We start from the raw sequence: 20,761 nt of genomic DNA, 5'->3' as shown, positions 1-20,761 counted from the left end.
TGTATTACACTCTCATATTTTCTGTTCTATTCCATTTTTGTTTAAATGCAGGTCTAATGGGCCTATAGCCACAGTTTGCCAATGTCTATTTCCCTGCAATGCCGGGGTAAGTAGGCACATGGCAGGGGGCATCGGCTTGCAGCAACAGCAGTCTGTGTGCTGTCTATACCCCAAGTGATGCTTCTCCTGGCAAAATCTAGTTTTTCTCCTGGTCTTAATCATTCCACACCTGTATGAGGACTGTCCAGAGAAACAGAACCAATGGAATGTATATAGAGAGAAAGATGATTATTATAAGAATTGGCTCACATGATTACGGAGGCTGACAAAGCCCAAGATTTGCAGCAAGCAGGCTAGAGACCCAGGAGAGCTGATGGTGTAGTTCTGGTCTGAAGGCCAGGCCAGCAGGCTTGAGACCCAGGATGAGCCCGTGTTTTAGTTTGAGTCCAAAGGCAGGAAAAGGTTGTCCTAGTTCAAAGGCAAGCAGGAGGAATTCTTTCTTTCTTCGGGAAAGCACAGCCTATTCAGGCTTTCAGGGGAGTGGGGGAGGCCCACCCACACCAGGGAGGGCAATCTGCTTTACTCATTCTATAAACCCAAATGTTAATCTCATCCAGAAACAGTCACATCCAGAAAAATGACCCCAAGGCCCAGACAAGTTGACACATAAAATTAACCATCACAATATGCCTACCCCTACCTCACTAAATAAGGTACCATCTGAGCTCTTTAAAGATCCAATTTAATTTAGACTTTAGTATTAAAATATAGGAACCAAAAAAACATAACTTTAAGAGTTCTGTAAATGCCTCTCTGAAAAGTAGAAGGTGTTTCAAAATGTAGGTCCAACCTCCAAGCGATACCGCATTCTCTCATCAGCCAGGTCCGTTTGAAAAAGCACGAACAAAGTTAGAGTAGTTAATCTTGTCTTCTCCGTGAGAGCACACCCTGATCAGCTGCAGGAGAGAGCAGAGAGCAAGTGAGGCAGAGCTGCGGGGTACGCTTGTTAATAACAATCCCCAGCCTTTGTAAACCAGGTCAGAGTTTATATCAGAGGATTCCAAAATGGTCCTGCGAACCTGCCAGGTAGCTCAGATGTTATCCCCATCTTAAACTTTATGAAATTGAAGCTCAGATGGAATAAAAGGCCTGCCTGGGATTTCAGGACTAACATTTGTAAGCACACTGCCATTTCCAAAGCACTTTTAATTATTTTTATATTCAAATACGAGCTTTGTCCACCCAGCCTGCACAGAGTAAAACTCTTAAAATAGCAAGCTGCTATTATCATCGCCTAACAAAAGAATCCAGTTACGTCACTGCTCAAACCAGGTCCCCCGAAATGCAGCTGTGGGTGATGGTAGATTTCTAGATTTGCTGTGGTCACCTTTACAAAATGTGCGAACCCATGCCGCCCACACCTTCCCCCCCTCGCCCCCCTCCACTTCCCACTGACTGCAGTTCCTCTCTCGCTAGATCAAGGATGGCACACATGACTTAAAAGCTGGGCACACTATCACTCTGAGATTTGGGAGGCCAAAGGGGCATTTGCCCAGGTGAACACCTTCTCTCCTGTCTCCTGTACTCTCTGCTAATGTCCTGATTTATGAAAAATCCTCATCTCTGATCTAGCCCCTCCAGCACCATGCAGACAGCCTTCCCTAAGTGAGTCTTCAGTTCTGAACATCACTTTGCTAAAAGATCTTTAAGAAGGTCTACAGCACTTCAGTGTTTTTCATCAGTGAGAAGTCTCCATGAAAAGTCACAGTCCTTGGCAATTGTGGGAGAAATTTTGTTCTGAGTTCCAGGGAAACCCAAGCTTCCTGGGAATTTATAATGAAAAAAGGCACAAAACACCTTCTTTTACTCACTTATGAAAATTCTAGAAGGAGACTGGCCATGTCCTTCCTCCATTTGCATCTGGCCATGCGTGACCCCTTACCAATAGATGTCACTGCCTCTGGCAGTGATCATGCCCTCTTCCATGATGGCTAGACTGCTGGGCTAATGTAAGCATCACCATGAAGGGTGTCACAGGCTGCCCACCATTCTGCTCAACCCAGTTACCTTTGAGTCTCCCCTCGGGGCTGCCTCTCTAGGATCACCTCTGTGGAGTCTCCTTCAGCCCAGAAATGACTCATCAGCCACCCTGTGCTGTCTAGCCCCTATTCACTTAAACAGAGTCCCTGCTGCAGCCATTAGGAAAGAACATCAATGCAAAAATCCAGGGGAAACACCATAACCAGAACTGAATAGGAGATCTGATTTGAACACCTTTAAGTTTCCCATTAAAACAAAATATGCATGCAATTGCCTTTGGGAGAGAACGAACGGTGTTCGGCCTCTGCAGTCACCCAGAAGAGCAATTCATACTGACCTCCTTAATCAAAGAATCATCAACTGGGAGGTGGAGAGAGTCACAGATTTTAAAGAACATTTCTTTGTCCACATATCCTGAAGCTTCCTTGTCATAAATTTGAAATGCTTCACGAATGTTGTCTTTGCACGGATGATGTTTCAGTTGCTTCTGGATTGTGTCTATTAATGCTTCCAGTTCTTGCTCACCCGGATCCTCTTTAGTTTGCTTGCTGTAGACAAAGGAAGGAAATGCCTGGCATCTTATTTATACTTGACCAGTCTCATCTCAGTAACCAAAGTTCTCATTTGGTGAAGTGGGGGAAGCTTCTAATGGCAAGCGGCTTGGACACTGAGCTGGCCAATAACGGAATGCTTGCCTGCAGGGGCTGGCTGATGACTGACCCCCACAGGAAGGCCTGATTAGGGGGTTTCTGAACCGAAGCCCAGCCTCCCTGGCTGCCACCTGTTAAATCACTGCACCACAAAGAGCCAAATCTCCCACTGTGGCAGCCTCCCCAAGTTCGGTGTTTGTGCGAATCATCTGCTGCTGCTTAATGCTGATGCGGGTCTACATGGTCTGTTATCTCATCTAAAACTAAGGGAGTTTAAAAAAAATCACACACAGTCAGCAATCTGTTGTACTTTTAACATTCCCTCTCCAGTTCATTCTGAATTTTGTGACAGTGGATTGAGAAGTTTAGGCTTAGCATTTACTGAAATGAGAGATGAGTAACACAGAGCATTAGAAAGAAGGCAGTCTATCCTTTCAAACCACAACCAGGATAAGCAGAAGCCCAATTCATTTCCTTTGAACACAAAGGTACCATTACACAAATAAAGACTTTTAGAGCTGGAAAAGACATGTCATCTTTATAAAGGCATTTTAGGATAAAATGAGACCGCAATAAACTCAGAAACCCTTTCTCAATGATGAAAAAACAGACTTGAAGACCCAGATGTCACGTCAGAGGCAGGACCAGAACAGACATCTCACTCGGGTTCTGACATGTTCTTTCAAGGATGCCCACCACCTCTCACCTACCCTCCCCCTCCACACCATCACAGTACCAGTCTACCATGGCTTTCCTGTTCCTATTTCCTTCTGCATAGGATAGTCAAAAGGTTCACTGTTCCAAATGGCCTCTTTTAACTTCATTCCCTTTTGAACCACTGGCGACCCTTGCTGGGGAAGGCATAAAGTGCTACAGACTTTCAGGGGTAATTTAGAAAACATGAAGCAAAAGCCCAGCAAAGAATTTCAAATAATTTATCCTAAGGAAATAATCATGAGTTGTATACAAGGATACATCTAATAAAGCAGTTTTGAGACAGCCTAAATGTCTAAAAAGATTGTCCAAAAATCAGAATTTGGTTAAACAATATCCCCCAAACAATCAGGCAATATAAAAATCATGTGGCATGGACAATGTTGCAGAAAGAATAGACAGATGGGTGAGAAAATCAATGTGTAAAAGTGTATACAGAAGGCTACATTTTGCATCAAAGTTGTGAGGGGAATAAGAACATACAATTAAATCCACTTACATTGTGCAAAGAAACTGTGGGAAGAGATTTTAAAACCAATGAAGTAGGTAGTTAGCTATGGAGAATGGAGGGTAACAAGCAGGTGGATGGAAGATGGGGCAGGAATAAAACTTTTCATTTGTCCTTCAAATATATATATTATAACATATAACTCATGTCAATTATATATTACATTATATATAACTCATATATATCATATGATATATAACTCATGTGAATATAATACCTACTCTAAAAATTATCAATGCTCCATAAAATATTTCATATCAGAAATGTTCATGATATGCAAAAAGCTAATTAAATATTACAGGATTACTCCACTTTATATGCATATTAAAGCAATATTGGAAGTAATCATCTCTGGGTTATAGGATTTTAAGGAATATTTTTATTTCTATTTCCTAAATTTTTACTCCATGAATGTTATTTATTATGGGCATGTGTTACCTTTATAGTAAGACAAAAACAATATAAATTGCAATAATGAAAATCTCTAGTATCTAAATGCTGCCTGGCATTATTGAAGCAGAATATATTTACCTGATGGGTACACCTCCAGTCATATATACTAAATTATGAATGATTTCCTGGGCACTATTTTAGTGGCAGAAAGCAGTGAAACCTCAATCTTCCATATCTTCCCAGGAGTTAGAGCCATAGAGCATATATATTTGAAATGTGATCATCCATTCACTTTGGGAAAGAGAAGATAACCCTCCCTTCCCTGAAGGGGCCAGATGTTTAATACTGCTTCATACAATAGGGAAAATGTCGATGGCATCTGCTGCCTTTGAGTATGCTGGAGTAAATTCAAACAGAGCTTGCCACAGGTGGTGCTGTTTACGACAGAGCTAGTGAGAGTTCTAGCCCCGACGTTATTGAGGGGCCCAAAACAGGGCCCCTTCTCTAGGACAGCTGCAACATTGTTCCACATGTTAACAAGGGAACACAGGGGCCAAATGGTCATCCTTAATGGGGACCGCCGACTGAGAGAGGTGGCTGGGTTCCCAGCACACGAGGTGCAGACTCTGTGCCAACCCCTCCGATGCCCTTCTTTTTCTTTCCACAAAAGCAAACATGAGTTTTATGGGGCGATTAATCTCCCATAGGTAAAAAAAGACGTCATGGTTTTCATTCCACTCTTAGACTATTTTCCTAGGGGCAACCTGGCAAAGCCCTCTACTTAGCAAGAAAGAACTAAATGGAATTCACATATTTTCTCCAACAGCAAAGAGACTGCAGTTTTGTTCTTTCTTATATTTGGGGGCAGGGTGGAGAGTAGTGGGCAACTCTATGATTTGTCAGAACTTTAAAGTGTGGCCATTTTGACTGCAAAGGTTCAGCGTCAACCCCTTAGCCTGACTTTAGCTCTTGATCCATGATCAAATGTCTCCCCTTGCCCCCAGTGGTAAACTCACTTCCAGGGCAGGCAGCCCCTTGCCTAGAGACCTTAGAGTGGTCAGGGAGCTGAGTAACAACCTCCTCAATTTTTTGGTGCTTTTCTCTGGTGAGAGAGAAGAAATTGTAGTAAGAGCATGAGCTCTAGAATCTGACTGGTTCAATAGCTGTTTTACCACTTAAAGCCTGCATGATCTTAAGTAGATTACCTAACTGCTCTATGCCTCAGTTTCATTATCTGTCATAGGGGAGTTTGAAAGGAAGCCACCTCATAAAGATTGCTTTGAGAATTAAATGAACTATTACATATAAAGCACTTAGTACCTGACATAGCAAGTGCACACAAATGTCAGCTTTGAACAAAGTTCTTTTCACAGTCCTAGTAGAAATAGTCACTCATCTAACAACTATTTATTGAACATGTTTGGCTGAGTACGACAAGGAACCAGTTTCTAGTAAGGATCCCTGCTCTCCAGAAGGGAATTAAGACATGGACTTTAAAGTCACTCACAGGGGCGCCTGGGTGGCTCAGTCGGTTGGGCATCTGATTTCGGCTCAGGTCATGATCTCGTGGTCCGTGGATTTGAGCCCCGCATCGGGCTCTGGGCTGACAGCTCAGAGCCTGGAGCCTGTTTCGGATTCTGTGTCTCCCTCTCTCTCTGACCCTCCCCTGCTCATGCTCTGTCTCTCTCTGTCTCAAAAAAATAAATAAAACGTAAAAAAATAAATAAATAAATAAAGTCGCTCACAGAAGGGAGAAAATGACCATTGGGGTCATGTAGGGGAGGTACAAAGCCTGAGAGGATCACCAAGGGCTGAACTGGGAGATGGTCTTGAAGGATGTGAGGGCTTGGACCTGCTGAACGAAATAAAGGAACTTCAGACAATGGGAACAGCCTGAGAAAAGGCATGAAGAAAGGAATGCCGGAGGTTGGTATAATAAACCTGTTTGTCTGGAGTGCAGTGTGTGTGGAAAGGTAAGCTGGAACTCGAAGTTCAATGGTCATTTGGAGACACACTATGAAGGTTCTTGGTGGAACCTGGAAAGTTCAGACTAAGAACTTTAGAACTTTGTTTTTAAGTATATATATACATATATACATATATATACATATATGGAGTATACAATGGAGTATTACTCGGCAATCAAAAAGAATGAAATCTTGCCATTTGCAACTACGTGGGTGGAACTAGAGGGTATTATGCTAAGCGAAACTAGTCGGAGAAAGATAAATATCATCTGACTTCACTCATATGAGGACTTTAAGATAGAAAACAGATGAACATAAGGGAAGGGAAGCAAAAATAATATAAAAACAGGGAGGGGGGCCAAAACATAAGAGACTCTTAAATATGGAGAACAAACAGAGGGTTACTGGAGGGGTTATGGGAGTGGGGATGGGCTAAATGGGTAAGGGGCATTAAGGAATCTACTCCTGAAATCATTGTTGCACTATATGCTAACTAGGATGTAAATTAAAAAAATTAAATGAAAATTAAAGGAAAGAAAAATTAATACCAGTCCTTCTAAAACTCTCCAAAAATATATATATATGTGTATGTATATATATATATATATATATATATGTGTGTGTGTGTGTGTGTATGTGTATATATATATATATATATATATATATATATATACACACATACATACACATATATATGGGGAAGGAAACACTTCCAAACTTATTTTATGAGGCCATTATTACCCTGATACCAAAGCTAGTCAAGGTCCCTTAAAGAAAATTACACACCAATATCTTTGGTGAACATGGATGCAAAAATCTTCAACAAAACACTAGCAAACCAAATTCAACAGCACATTAAAAGGATCATACACCATGATCAAATGGTAATTATCCTTTTTATGCAATGATGGTGCAACATACACAAGTCAGTAAATGTGATATACCACATTAACAGAATGAAGAATAAAAATCACGCATACATGGTCAACTAATCTTTGACAAGGGTGCCAAGAATACACAATGGAGAAAGCACAGTCTCTTTAATAAATGGTGCTGGCAAAACTGAGTATCCACAGGCAAAAGAATGAAAATGGATCTCGATTTAAGATAACAAAAATTAATTCAAAATGGATTGAAGACTTAAACATAAGACCTGGAACTGTAAAACTCTTAGAAGTAAACAAAGGAAAGCCCTTTGACATTGGTTTTGGCAATGATTTTTTGGATAGGACACCAAAAGCACAGTCAACAAAAGTAAAAACAAATAGAACTATTTCAAACTAAAAAGCTTTTGCACAGCAAAAGGAATAATCAACAAAATGACAAGGTAATCTATGAAATGGGAGAAAATATTTACAAGCTGTCTTAGTCTGTTCAGGGTACTATAACAAAATACCAGAGACTAGGTAGCTTATAAACAACCAAAATTTACTTCTCACAATTATGGAGGCTAAAAGCCCAAGATCATGGCACCACAGATTCCACATGGTGGCTAGGGAAGGCTCTCTCTTTGGTTCAGAGACAGTATCTTCTCATTGTATCCTCATGGTATAAGGGGGCTAGCAAGTTCTCTGGGGCCTCTTTTATACAAGCACTAATCCCATCCATAGGACTCTCATGACCTAATCGCCTTCCAGAGGCGATTAAGAGTTCCAGATGAACTCTTAATATGGACCAAGATATCAACACATAGGGGCGCCTGGGTGGCTCAGTTGGTTAAACCTCCAGATTTGGCTCAGGTCATGATCTCCCAGTCTGTGGATTCGAGCCCCACATCAGGCTCTGTACTGACAGCTCAGAGTCTGGAGCTTGCTTCGGATTCTGTCTCTCTCTCTCTCTCTCTCTCTGCCCCTTCCCCACTCACACTCTGTCTCTTTCTCTCTCAAAAATAAATAAACATTAAAAAAATTTTTTTTAGTATCGACATATAAATTCTGAGAGGACACAAACATTCAGACCATGGCACAAACCATATATCTGATAAGGGATTAATAGCTAAAGTATATAAGGAACTCATACAACTCAATAGCAAAAATGAATGAATGAATAAATAAATAAATAAACAATCCAGTTAAAACATGGGCAAAATACCTGGATAGACATTTTCCCAAAAAGGATATACAAATGCTAAGAGGCACATGAGAAAGTGCTCAACCTCACTAATTATGAGGGAAATGTAAATCAAAACCACAATAAGATATAACACCTGTTAAGATGGTTATCATCAAAAAGACAAGAGATAACAACTTGGAGAGGATGTGGAGAAAAGGGAACTCTTGTACATTCCCATTGGGAATGTAAATTAGTATAGCCATTATGGAAAAGTTATGGAATTGCCTCAAAAAATTAAAAATAGAACTATCACAGGATCTAGCAATCCCATTTCTGGATATGTATCTGATATCCAGATACATCTGGATGTATCTGTATCCATGATACATCTGGATATGTATCTCCAGGACCTCAAGGAGACATCTGCAGTGCCATATTTACTGCAGCATTATTCACAATAGCCAAGATATGAAAATAACCTAAGTGTCCAACAATGGATGAATAGATTTTAAAAATGTGACACATATATAAAAAACATGGCCCAATAGAATATTATTCAGACATAAAAAGAAGGAAATCCTGCCCTTTGTGACAACACGGATGAATTGGAAGGATATTGTGCTTAGTGAAATAACCCAGAGAAAGACAAATACTGTATAATCTCATTTATATGTGGAATCTTAAAAAAGTTGCACTCATAGAAACCGAGTAGAAGGTGGTTACCAGGGGCTGGGGGAAAGGTGATGTTGGTCAAAGGGTTAAAAAAAAAAATCAATAACAAGACGAATAAGTCCTGGAGGTCTAATTGTGACTATTATCAATAATACTGTACCATATACTTGCTGTTTGCTATGAGATCTTCAACATTCCCACCACACACACACACACACACACACACACACACACACACAAATAAATGGTAGCCAGGTAAGGTGATGGATATGTTAATTAACTTGATTGTGGTAGTCATTCACAATGTATATCAAATCACCATGTTGTAGACTTTAAATACATACACTTATACCTCAATAAAATTGGGGGAGGGGGGAAGTAGTATGATGAATTTGGAGCCAAGTTCCAGGAAGACTGGTCTGGTAATAGTATGTGAAGTGGATTAAGGGAAAAAGAGAATGGACGTGGGAAGATAAGTTGGGAGGTACTGTGGAGGCCTAGGTAAGCAGTGATGGGAGCATGGCAGACATCAGTGGTCCCCTGTTCAATATTCACCCTCTCCCTTTCCTAACAGAGCCTTTATTTTGTTTGGAGCAGCAGTAAAAAGTGGCTCTGTGATGCAGCCCAGACAAAGAGATGTCAGCAGAACTTGCTAGGTGGGGCTCCTGGATAAGCCCTTTAAAAACAGGAAAGACGTGGTGAGATTGGCTGTTCAGTCTTTTACCCTTTGTCCTTCCCCTTCTTCCTGCCTGGACTATAATGCAGTGCTAGAGATGGAACATTCATTTTGTGGCCACAGGGTGAAAAGCAGGACGACTAAAGCTACTACTTGCTAAGGGTGTCTGAGAAGAGAGAAAAAAACATCGAGTCTCTGTTGGCATTGCAAAGCCACCACACGGGCTCTGGAGTGCTTCCCTCCAGATGTCCTGTTACAGGTTAAGCTAATGTAAATGTTTTTATTGTTGTTGTTATGTGTGGACAAATGCAGCTCCTAACTGACTGAGTGCTTTAGATTAGGAAATGGTGGGGAGAATGAAAAGGAGAAGTCAGAGGCAAGACATATCATAGAATAAAAGAATTTAGCTTATTGAATATAGTGCAAAACAAAAGAGGTCAAAAGAATCTCAAAGATTTCAAACAAAGATAAATGGAACACTGATGTGATTAAGAGAAAGCAGGCAATTAACATTTATGGCTTGCCTCCTGTGTGTGCAGACACTATGCTGGCACTTGACATATGTTATTACAACACACTGTTATCACAACTTTATGAGACACACACAGAAAGAAGGAAGAGCAGTTGTGCTAGAAAGTTGGAAACAACAATGGCGTTTTTTCTTGTTGTACAAATTGTGAGGTGCTGTGGTTCACCTGGATGAAGACACACTGAACAGGCCAACAGGAATCTAGAACTAGCGTCAGGAGAGTGGTTGGGATGGAGAGTAACTTGTTTAAACACTGTGCAACGAGGTGAGAGGAGACTGTCAGGCTTTAGAAAAAGCAAACAAGAGGACCAAAAATAGGACCTTGAGAAATACCAACCTACTAGACAAAAAGTAGCAAAAAGATACAAAGAATAGAATTCCAGAAGTAGCAGGGGTATCAGAGACTCTGACTTTCTAGAACTCATAAGAGGGTTTCAAAAAGGGGGCTCACCTCATCCTATGGATATACCTAGAAAACACCCACATCAGTGTAAACCCAAAAAAAGACCCAAAGGGTGGCAGTATAGATCTCCACAGCTAAATGTAGAGAAGAGGCCACATTAAAGAGGGTAGGAAGGTTAGAGACATGGTCAGCAGCCAAACAGACCCACAAGACTGTCCATGGGAGGGAGGGACTCCAGCAGTGTGGAGAGAAGAGAGAAGCAGACCCTACATGAGGTACCCCAGGCAAAGGGGACTCACATGGGGAAGATGAATCCCCACAACATTTGGTTTTCAACACTAGAGAGGCTTAACAATCAAGGCTTAACACCTGGAACTTTAAAAATCAGCATCTTGGCTCTGGGAGAGCCAGGAGGGCAATAGGAAACTGAGTCTATGCCCCTAAAGAGACAGCACAGCAACAGCCGCACCAAGATACAGCATAGAAGCACGTTTGGGGAAGAAAAAAAAAAAGCCTGGGGGTATAGAGGAGAGAGATTTGTTTACTAATCTCAGAGTGTGTGCTGGAGGGGCAGGGATCTTTGGCAGACTTCTTTAAGAACAAAAGAGTAGGTACCATCCCCCCCTACCCCCACACCTAGACAACAAGGACACCTGGGGGAACCAGGGCAGTATGAAGACTCTCCACCTAGCTTGCTACCAGCGCACTCTGCAGGTTCTCCTGTGGACATGACATACCCCTCCTCCATCCAGGACCAGGCGAGAGTTCTCCCCCTGCTGGGTGCAGGTCCCCTTATACAGAAGACCAGCATGGACTTTGCTGGCACTGCACAACCTGCCCCCATGGTCTTCTGGGGACCCGCTCCCTACAGCCTGACCTGGGCAGGAGTCCATCCAAAGTGGTGCCACCAGCCAGCCAGTGCACAAGAAGCCCTGAGAGAGTCCAGCACCACTCCAAAGTGACTCTGCCCCAGGGAGAGGGGAAGATAACTGCACACACTATTTGAGTGCACTGGGGGCAGACACGTGATCTGACTGCAGACCATGCCCACCAACAAAAGCTTCTGAGTGGAAAACAGAAAGAGTGCCCTACAGTTCAGTGCTATTGCATCCTTGGCAAATGCCTGGTCTGACTCAACTCAAGTCCCAGGGGGCCCCAGACTTTCACTAACTCCACAGGGACCAAACACTGCCATTGCCCACGATGGGAAAAAGCCACTGCGGACAACTGGACTGAAGGCAAATGCGGCTTAGCCATAACAGGAGGGCCCGTGCAACCCACATAGGAGACAGCCCTGAAGCGTCAGGTTCTGGTGAACAGGGGACACAGCACTGCAGGACACTCCACGACCTCTTCTTCATAAAGCCACTACTTTCAAGAGCAGGAGTTGTAGCTGACTTTTCTAACACATAGAAACAGACACAGAGAGAAAAAATGAGACAGAACAATATGTTCCAAATGAAACAACAGGACAAAATCACAGCAAGAGAGCTAAACAAAACAGAGATAAGTAATATGCCTGAGAGAGAACCTGAAGTCATGCTCATAAAGATACTCACTGAACTTGAGTGGATGACTTCAGTAAGACCCTCGACTAAGAGATAGAAAACATAAAAAGGAACTAATCACAGATGAAGAACTCACTAACTGAAATTAAAAATATACTAGAGGGAATAAATACTAGGCCTGAGGAAACAGAAGAATGGATCAGTGACCTGAAGGACAGAGTAATGGAGAGCAATCAAGCTGAACAGGAGAGAGAAAAAAGAATAACAAAAAAAAAAAAAAAAACAGATTAAGGGAATGCAACAACGCCATCAAACAATATTAACATTCACATTATAGGGATTCCAGAAGGGGAAGAGAGAGAAAACGTGGTAGAAAATGTACCTGAAGAAGAGCTGAAAACTTCCTGAATCTGGGGAAGGAAACAGAAATCCAGACCCAGGAGGCACAGAGAGCCCCAACAAAATCAACCTAAACAGGTCCACACCTAGGCACATAGTAATTTAAATAGCAGAAAGTAATGATAAAGAGAGAATCTCAAAAGCAGCATGAGAAAAGAAACTAGTTACATACAAAGGAACCCCTATAAAGCTATCAGCTAATATTTTAGCAGAAATTTTGCAGGCCAAAGTGCTGAAAGAAAAAAGCCTGCAGTCAAGAATACTCTATGCAGCAAGGTTATCATTCATAATAGAAAGAGTGATAAATAGTTTTTCAGACAAACAAAAGTGAAAAGAATTCATCGCAGCTAAACCAGACCTGCAAGAAATGTTAAACGGGATGCTTTGAATGGAAGTGAAAGCCCATAAGAAGGATTAAGAAAAGTAGGGAGCACTAAAGAAGTAAAATTAAGCATATCTATAAAATCAGTCAAGGGATTAAAAAAAGATAAAAGGATGTAAATTATGACACCATATATCTAGTCATGAAGGGAAGAGGAGCAAAAATTTAGTGCTTTTAGGATGGGTTTCAAATTTAAGTGAACATCAACTTAATATAGACTGCTATAGGCAGAAGATGTTACAATCTTAATAGTAGCCACAAATCAAAAACTGGTAATAGATATTCAAACAATGAAGAGAAATGAATCCAACTACATCACTAAAGAAAGCCAGCAAACTATGAGAGAAGAGAGATGGACTATGTTCCAATCAAAAGACATAGGGTTATGGAATGGATAAAAAAGCAAGACCGTCTATATGTTGCCTATATGACTCATTTCAGATCTAAAGACACCTGCAGATTGAAAGTGAAGGGATGGAAAAGCATTAATCATGCAAATGGCAGTGAAAAGAAAGCCAGGGTCACAATACTTAGACAAAAAACACTTTGAAACAAAGGGAACAATCCAACAAGAAGACATAACAATTGTAAATATGTGCACTTAATATGGGAGTACCCAAATACATAAAGCAGTTAATAACAAACATAGAGGAAGTGAATGATAGTAATGCAGTAATAGTAAGGGACTTTAATACCCCACTTACGTCAATGGATAAATCATCCAAACAGAAAATCAACAAAGAAACAGTGGCTTTGAATAACACACTGGACCAGATGATTTAAGAGTACTCAGAACATTCCATCCTAAAACAGCAGATTACACATTCTTTTCAAGTGCACATGGAATGTTCTCCAGAATAGACCATATATCAGGCCACAAAACTAGTGTCAACAAATTAAAAAAGACTGAAGTCATACCATGAATCTTTTGTGACCACAACACTATGAAGCTAGAAATCAACTGCGCATGCGTGTGCACGCGCGCACGCGCACACACACAAGTCTGGAAAGAACACAAATACGTGAAGGCTAAATAGCATGCTACTATGAATGGGTCAACCAAGAAATCAAAGAGGAAATCAAAAATACATGAGATGAATGAAAACAATGGTCCAGTATCTTTAGGATGCAGCATAAGTGGTTCTAAGAGGAAAGATTATAGCAATATAGGCCTACCTCAAGAAGTTAAGAGAAACCTCAAATAATCAAACTAACCTAGAAATACCTAGGAAAAGAAGAACAAACAAAACCCCAAACCAGTAAAAGTAAATAATAAATATTAGAGCAGAAATAAACAAAATAGAAACTAAAAAAAAACCCCAAAAAACAAAAAAACAAAACAAACCCAAAACAATAGAACAGTACAATGATACCAGGAGCTGGTTCTTTGAAAAGACCAACAAAATTGACAAGCCTGTAGCCAGACTCATAAAAAAATTTAAAAAATAAAAAAAGAACTTGAAACCATAAATGAGAAATAATTGACACCACACAAATTCAAAGGACTGTAAAGGTATATAGTTTTTTTTATAATATTCTGACAAACTAGACAGCCTAGAAGAAAAAGACAAATTCCTAGAAACATAACCTCCCAAAACTGAATCAGGAAGAAACTGAAAATTTGAACAGACTGATTTCCAGCAATAAAATAGAATCAGTAATCAAAAAACTCCTAACGGGTGCCTGGGTGATTCAGTCCGTTAAGGTTCTGACTGCAGCTCAGCTCATGATCGCATGGTCTGTGAGTTCAAACCCTGCATTGGTCTCTGTGCTGACAGCTCAGAGCCTGGAGCCTGCTTCCGAGTCTGTGTCTCCTTCTCCTTTCTGCCCCAGCCCCACTCATGCTCTGTCTCTCCTCTGTCTCTCAAAAATGAATAAATGTTAAAAAAAATATTTTAATTACAAAAAAAACTCCCAACAAATAAAAGTCGAGGACCAGATGGCTTTACAGGTAAATTCTACCAAATATTTAAAGACTTAATACCTATTGTTCTCAAACTATTCCAAGAAATAAAACAGGAAGGAAAGCTGTCAGATTCATTCTATGAGGCCAGCATTACCCTGATACCAAAACCAGATAAAGACATTACAAAAAAAGAGCAGGCCAGTATCTCTGATAAGCATAGATGCAAAATTCCTCAACAAAGTATTAGGAAACCAAATCCAACAATACATTAAAAAAATAATTCACCACAATCAAGCAGGCCCCAGGATGCAAGGCTGATTCAATATACACAAATCGACAAGATACATTACATCTGTAAGAGAAAGGATAAAAACTATGTGATCATTTCAATAGATGCAGTAAAAACATATGATAAAATACAACATCAACTCATGACAAAAACCCTCAACAAAGTAGAGATAGAGGGAACATACTTTAACATAATAAAGGCCATATATGAAAAGCACACAACTAACATCATACTCAATGGTGAAGAACTGAGAGCTTTTCCCCTAAGATCAAGGATGTTCACTGTCACCACTTTTATTCAACATAGTACTGAAAATCCTAGCCACAGCAATAAGAGAAAAGAATAAATGGCAACCAAATTGGTAAGGAAGAAGTAAAACTGTCACTATGTGCAGATGACATGATATAGAAAACCCCAAAGACTCCACCAAAAAACCCCTAGAACTGATAAATGAATTTGGTAAGGTCACAGGATACAAAATCAATAGACAGAAATCCATTGCATTTCTATACACTAATAATGAAGTAGCTGAAAGAGAAATTAAGAAAATAGTTCCATTTACAATTGTACCAAAAATAATAAAATACCTAGGAATAAACTTAACCAAGGAGGTGAACCTGTACTCTAAAAACTATAAAACACTGATGAAAGAAATTGAAGATGACACAAACAAATGGAAAGCTATTCCATGTTTGTGGACTGGGAGAACAAACACTGTTAAAAATGTCCATACTACGCAAAGCAATTTATACATTTAAATCCCTATCCCTAAATTTATACATTGCAATCCCTATCAAAATACCAAGAGTATTTTTCACAGAAGTAGAATATTCCTAAAATCTGTGTGGAACCACAAAGGACCCCAATAGCCAAAGAAATCTTAAAAAAGAAAAACAAAACTGGAGGTATCACAAACCCAGATTTCAAGACATACTACAAAGCTGTAATAATCAAAGCAGTATGGTACTGGCACAAAAATAGACACATAGATCAATGGAACAGAACAGAGAGCCCAGAAATAAACCCACAATAATATGGTCAATTAATCTTTGACAAAGGAGACAAGAATATACAATATGAAGGCAACTGGGTGGTTCAGTCAGTTAAGTATCCAACTCTTGATTTTGGCTCAGGTCATGATCTCACAGTTTGTGAGATCAAGCACTGCATCAGGCTCTGCACTGACAGCATGGAGCCTGCTTGAGATTCTCTCTCTCTCCCTCTCTCTGCCCTCCTGTGCTCACTCTCTCTCTCTCAAAATAAATAACTTAAAAAAAAAAAAGAATACGCAGGGGGTGCCTAGGTGGGTCAGTTGGTTAAGGGCTGGACTTCAGCTCAGGTCATGATCTCATGGTTCATGGGTTCAAGCCCCGTAACAGGCTCTGTGCTGACAGCTCAGAGCCTGGAGCCTGCTTCAAAATTCTGTGTCTCCTTCTCTTTCTGCCCCTCCCCCACTCACACTCTATGTCTCTCTCTCAAAATTAAATAAACATTACAAAAAAAGAATATGCAATGTGAAAAAGATAATCTCTTCAGTAAATGGTGCTGGGAAAACTGGATAGCTACATGAAAAATAAAAAAAAATAAAAAACTCAAAATGTGTTAAAGACCTAAATGTGAGACCTGAAACCATAAAAATCCTAGAAGAGAGCATAGGCAGTAATTTCTTTGACATCAGCCTTAGCAACATTTTTCTAGATAAGTCTCCTGAGGGAAGGGAAACAAAAGCAAAAATTAACTATTGAGACTATATCAAAGTAAAAAAGCTTCTGCACAGCACACAATTGGCAAAACTAAAAGACAACCTATCAAATGGGAGAAGAGATTTGTAAATGCCACACTCAATAAAGGGTTAGCATCTAAAGAACTTATACAAGTCAACACCAAAAAAGTAAATAATCTAATTAAAAATAGGTAGGAGAGGGGCACCCAGGCAGCTCAGTTGGTTAAGTGTCCAACTTCAGCTCAGGTAATGATCTCACAGTTTGTGAGTTCAAGTCCCGCATCGGGATCTGTGCTGACAGCTCAGAGCCTGGAGCCTGCTTCCGATTCTGCGTCTCTTTCTCTCTCTGCCCCTCCCCCACATGTGCTCTGTCTCTGTCTCTCAAAAATAAACAAAAATGTAAAAAAAAAAAAAAAGTAAAAAAAAAATAGGTAGAAGATATGAACAAACATTTGTCCGAAGAAGATATCCATGTGTCCAAGAAACACATGAAAAGATACTCATTATCTTTTTTGAGAGAAATGCAAATCAGAACCATAATGAGATATCACCTCACACCTATCAATATGGCTAAGATAAAAAACCCAAGAAACAACAAGCATTGGCAAGGATGTATAGAAAAAGGAACACTCATGCACTGTTGGTGGGACTGCAAACTGGTGCAGCCATGTGGACAACATACAGTATGAAGTTTTCTCAAAAAATTAAAAAAAAGAATTACCATATGATGTAGTAACTCCAGTTCTGGGTATTTACCCAAAGAATATGAAAACAGGAATTTGAAAAGATTTATGCACCCCTATGTTTATTACATAATTATTTACAGCAGCCAAATCATGGAAATTGTGTCCATTGATAGATGAATGGATAAAGAAAGTGTGGTATACACACACATATACACACACACAATGGAATATTACTCAGCCATAAAAAATAATGAAATTTTGCCATTTGCAACAACATGGATGGAGCTAGGGAGTATAATGCTAAGTGAAATAAGAGACAAACACCATATGATTTCATTCATATGTGGAATTTAACAAAACAAATGAACAAAGAAAAAAGACACCAAAAAATGACTTTTAAATTTAGAGAACTGGTTACCAGAGGAGAGGTGGGGGGCATGGGTGAAATAGGTAAAGGGGATTAAGAGTACACTTATTGTGATAAACACTGAGTAATGTATAGAATAGGTGAATATATTATTATACACTTGAAACTAATACAACACTATGTTAAAAAATTTTAAAGATAGTCTCTTTGGCAAATGGCACTGGAAAAACTGGACAGCGACATGCAGTAAAATGAACCTGGACCACTTTCTTACATCATACACAAAAATAAACTCAAAATAGATGAAAGACCTAAATAAATGTAAGACAGGAAGCCATAAAAATCCTCAAGGATAAAGCAGGCAAAAACCTCTTTGACCTTGGCCGCAGCAATTTCTTACTCAACACATCTCAGGAGGCAAGGGAAACATAAGCAAAAGTAAACAATTGGGACCTCATCAAAATAAAAAGCAAAGGAAATAATCAGCAAAACTAAAAGGCAACCGACACTATGGGAGAAGATATTTGCAAATGACCTATCAGATAAAGGGTTAGTATCCAAAATCTATAAAGAACTTCTCGAGCTCAACACCCAAACAACAAATAATCCAGTGAAGAAATGGGCAAAAGACATGAATAGACACTTCTCCAAAGAAGACATCCAGATGGCCAACCGACAAATGAAAAAATGCTCAACATCACTCATCATCGGAGAAATACAAATCAAAACCACAATGAATGAGATACTACCTCACACCTGTCAGAAGGGCTACAATTAACAACTCAGACAACAATAGATGTTGGCGAGAATGCAGAGAAAGAGGATCTCTTTTGCATTGCTGGTGGGAATGCAAACTGGTGCAGCCACTCTGGAAAACAGTATAGAGGTTCCTCAAAAAATCAAAAATAGAACTACTCTACAACCCAGGAATTGCACTACTATGTATTTATCCAAGGGACACAGGTGCTGTTTCGAAGAAACACATGCACCACATGCAATGTTTATAGCAGCACTATAAACAACAGCCAAAGAATGGAAAGAGCCCAAATGTCCATCAATGGATGAATGGATAAAAAAGATGTGGTGTATACACACACACACACACACACACACAATGGAGTATTACTCGGCAATCAAAAAGAAGGAAATCTTGACATTTGCAAGTACATGGATGGAACTAGAGGGTAATATGCTAAATGAAATCAGTCAGAGAAAGACAAATATCATCTGACTTCACTTATATGAGGACTTTAAGATAGAAAACAGATGAACATAAGGGAAGGGACGTAATAATAATATAAAAACAGGGAGGGGGATAAAACAGAAGAGACTCATAAATATGGAGAACAAACTGAGGGTTACTGGAGGAGTTGTGGGAGGGAGGATGGGCTAAATGGGTAAGGGGCATTAAAGAATCTACTCCTAAAAAAAAAAAAAAAAAAAAGAATCTACTCCTGATATCATTGTTGCACTATATGCTAACTTGGATATAAATTAAAAAAATGAAACGGTAAAAAAAAAATTTTAAGTAAATAAAACAAGGTAATGGAATTAAAAAAGGAAGGGGTGATGGCAAAGAGTAACTTACATGTAGATCAAACAAGGCTTACCACTAGACCAGGGACTTGGCAAACTACAACAGTTCAACACCAACCTGCTGCCTGTTCTTCTAAATAAAGTCTAATTGGTGTACAGCCACACCTGAATTTACACATTGTCTATGACAGCTTTCACTCTGTAAGGGCAGAGTTGAGTGGTTCCAACAGAGATGGTATGGCCCACAAAGCCTAATCTATTTACTACCTACTCTCTCATATATTTTCCTGAGCATTTATGAAGGTCTGGCACAGCACGCAAGCTCAAATATCTGTTGAGTTGATGAATAAATGAGAAGAGACCATTAGATATGGAAATAATTGACGACCTTCAAGAAAGCAACTTATGAAGCATGGATTCTGAAGCAGTCAGAAAGGAGGTGGTTACATACCCAAAACAAAAGAAATAAACTTGGAGAAATGGGAGCTACTTATCTTTGACAAGAAGGTAAAGAGAAGATGAATGACAGCTTGGAAACTTTCTAAGGTGAAGAATGGGAAAATTGAACTTACCTTGCATCATTTGGTCTCATATTTGAGACCAACTGCAAAGTGAATATGGAAGAGCTTGGGGTACAAAGAAAACAGAAAGAAAAAGAGAGAGAGAATATTTGATCATGTCTGTATAGGAAATGTGGCTGGAAGTGAAAAAGGATGAAAAAGATCACAGTGAGCAGGGGAGGAGTGTCCTCTTGAAAATGAAGAGCACAAATGGGGATGTTAATTAATAATATATAAATACATGGAGATTTCCTGTAGAGGGGTGGATTTATGAGCATTTGTTTTTGCAACAAGGACCCAAAACCCCAAAAAAGCTTCAGATAAAGTCAATAATTCTCTGTGCACTTTTTAATTTTCTGGCTCTGAGAAAGCAAATGGCTAACCAAGGGCGCCTGGGTGGCTCAGACTGTTGAGCGTCCAGCCCTTGATACCAACTCAGGTCATGATCTCACAGTTTGAGATCAAGCCGCGCAGAGAGCCTGCTTGGGATCTCTCTCTCCCTTTCTCTCTGCCTCTACCCGGGTCACGCTCTCTCAAAATAAACTTAAAAGAAAAAAAAAAAAAAGGCTAACTCCTAATTTTATCATGCTATGATTGACACTTGACATAAGAAGTACTCAGGTCTGACAAGTACTCGAGATCCCCTTTCATTATTCTTGGTGATTAGTCAAATAAAGGATTTGTATCCCCTTAGAGTGGGTTCTTTCCCAGATGGGAGGAGTTAGGAGCCAAAGACAGAACGGATAGAAGACAGGGAAGATGCGATGCCTGGCTTCATATCACCTTCAAGCATTTTCTGGC

The 20,761-nt window shown here is 39.9% G+C and overlaps 1 protein-coding gene across 1 annotated transcript in view; it reads right to left on the bottom strand.

Moving 5' to 3' along the window:
- Positions 1-724: 724 nt before the first annotated feature.
- The window catches only part of EFHC1 (EF-hand domain containing 1), a 67,335-nt gene continuing 47,298 nt past the window's right edge, over positions 725-20,761 (bottom strand). Inside the window, exons 10-11 of the mRNA XM_030315710.2 lie at positions 2,378-2,588; positions 725-956 (exon numbers count right to left, since the gene is read on the bottom strand). Coding sequence (XP_030171570.1) covers positions 876-956; positions 2,378-2,588 — 292 coding nt within the window. The 3' untranslated portion in view covers positions 725-875. The remainder of the gene's footprint in view (positions 957-2,377; positions 2,589-20,761) is intronic.

Source organism: Lynx canadensis, chromosome B2 (genome assembly GCF_007474595.2).
Source record: "Lynx canadensis isolate LIC74 chromosome B2, mLynCan4.pri.v2, whole genome shotgun sequence".
Lineage (NCBI taxonomy): Eukaryota > Metazoa > Chordata > Mammalia > Carnivora > Felidae > Lynx > Lynx canadensis.
This window is presented reverse-complemented; position numbering and strand designations above follow the sequence as displayed.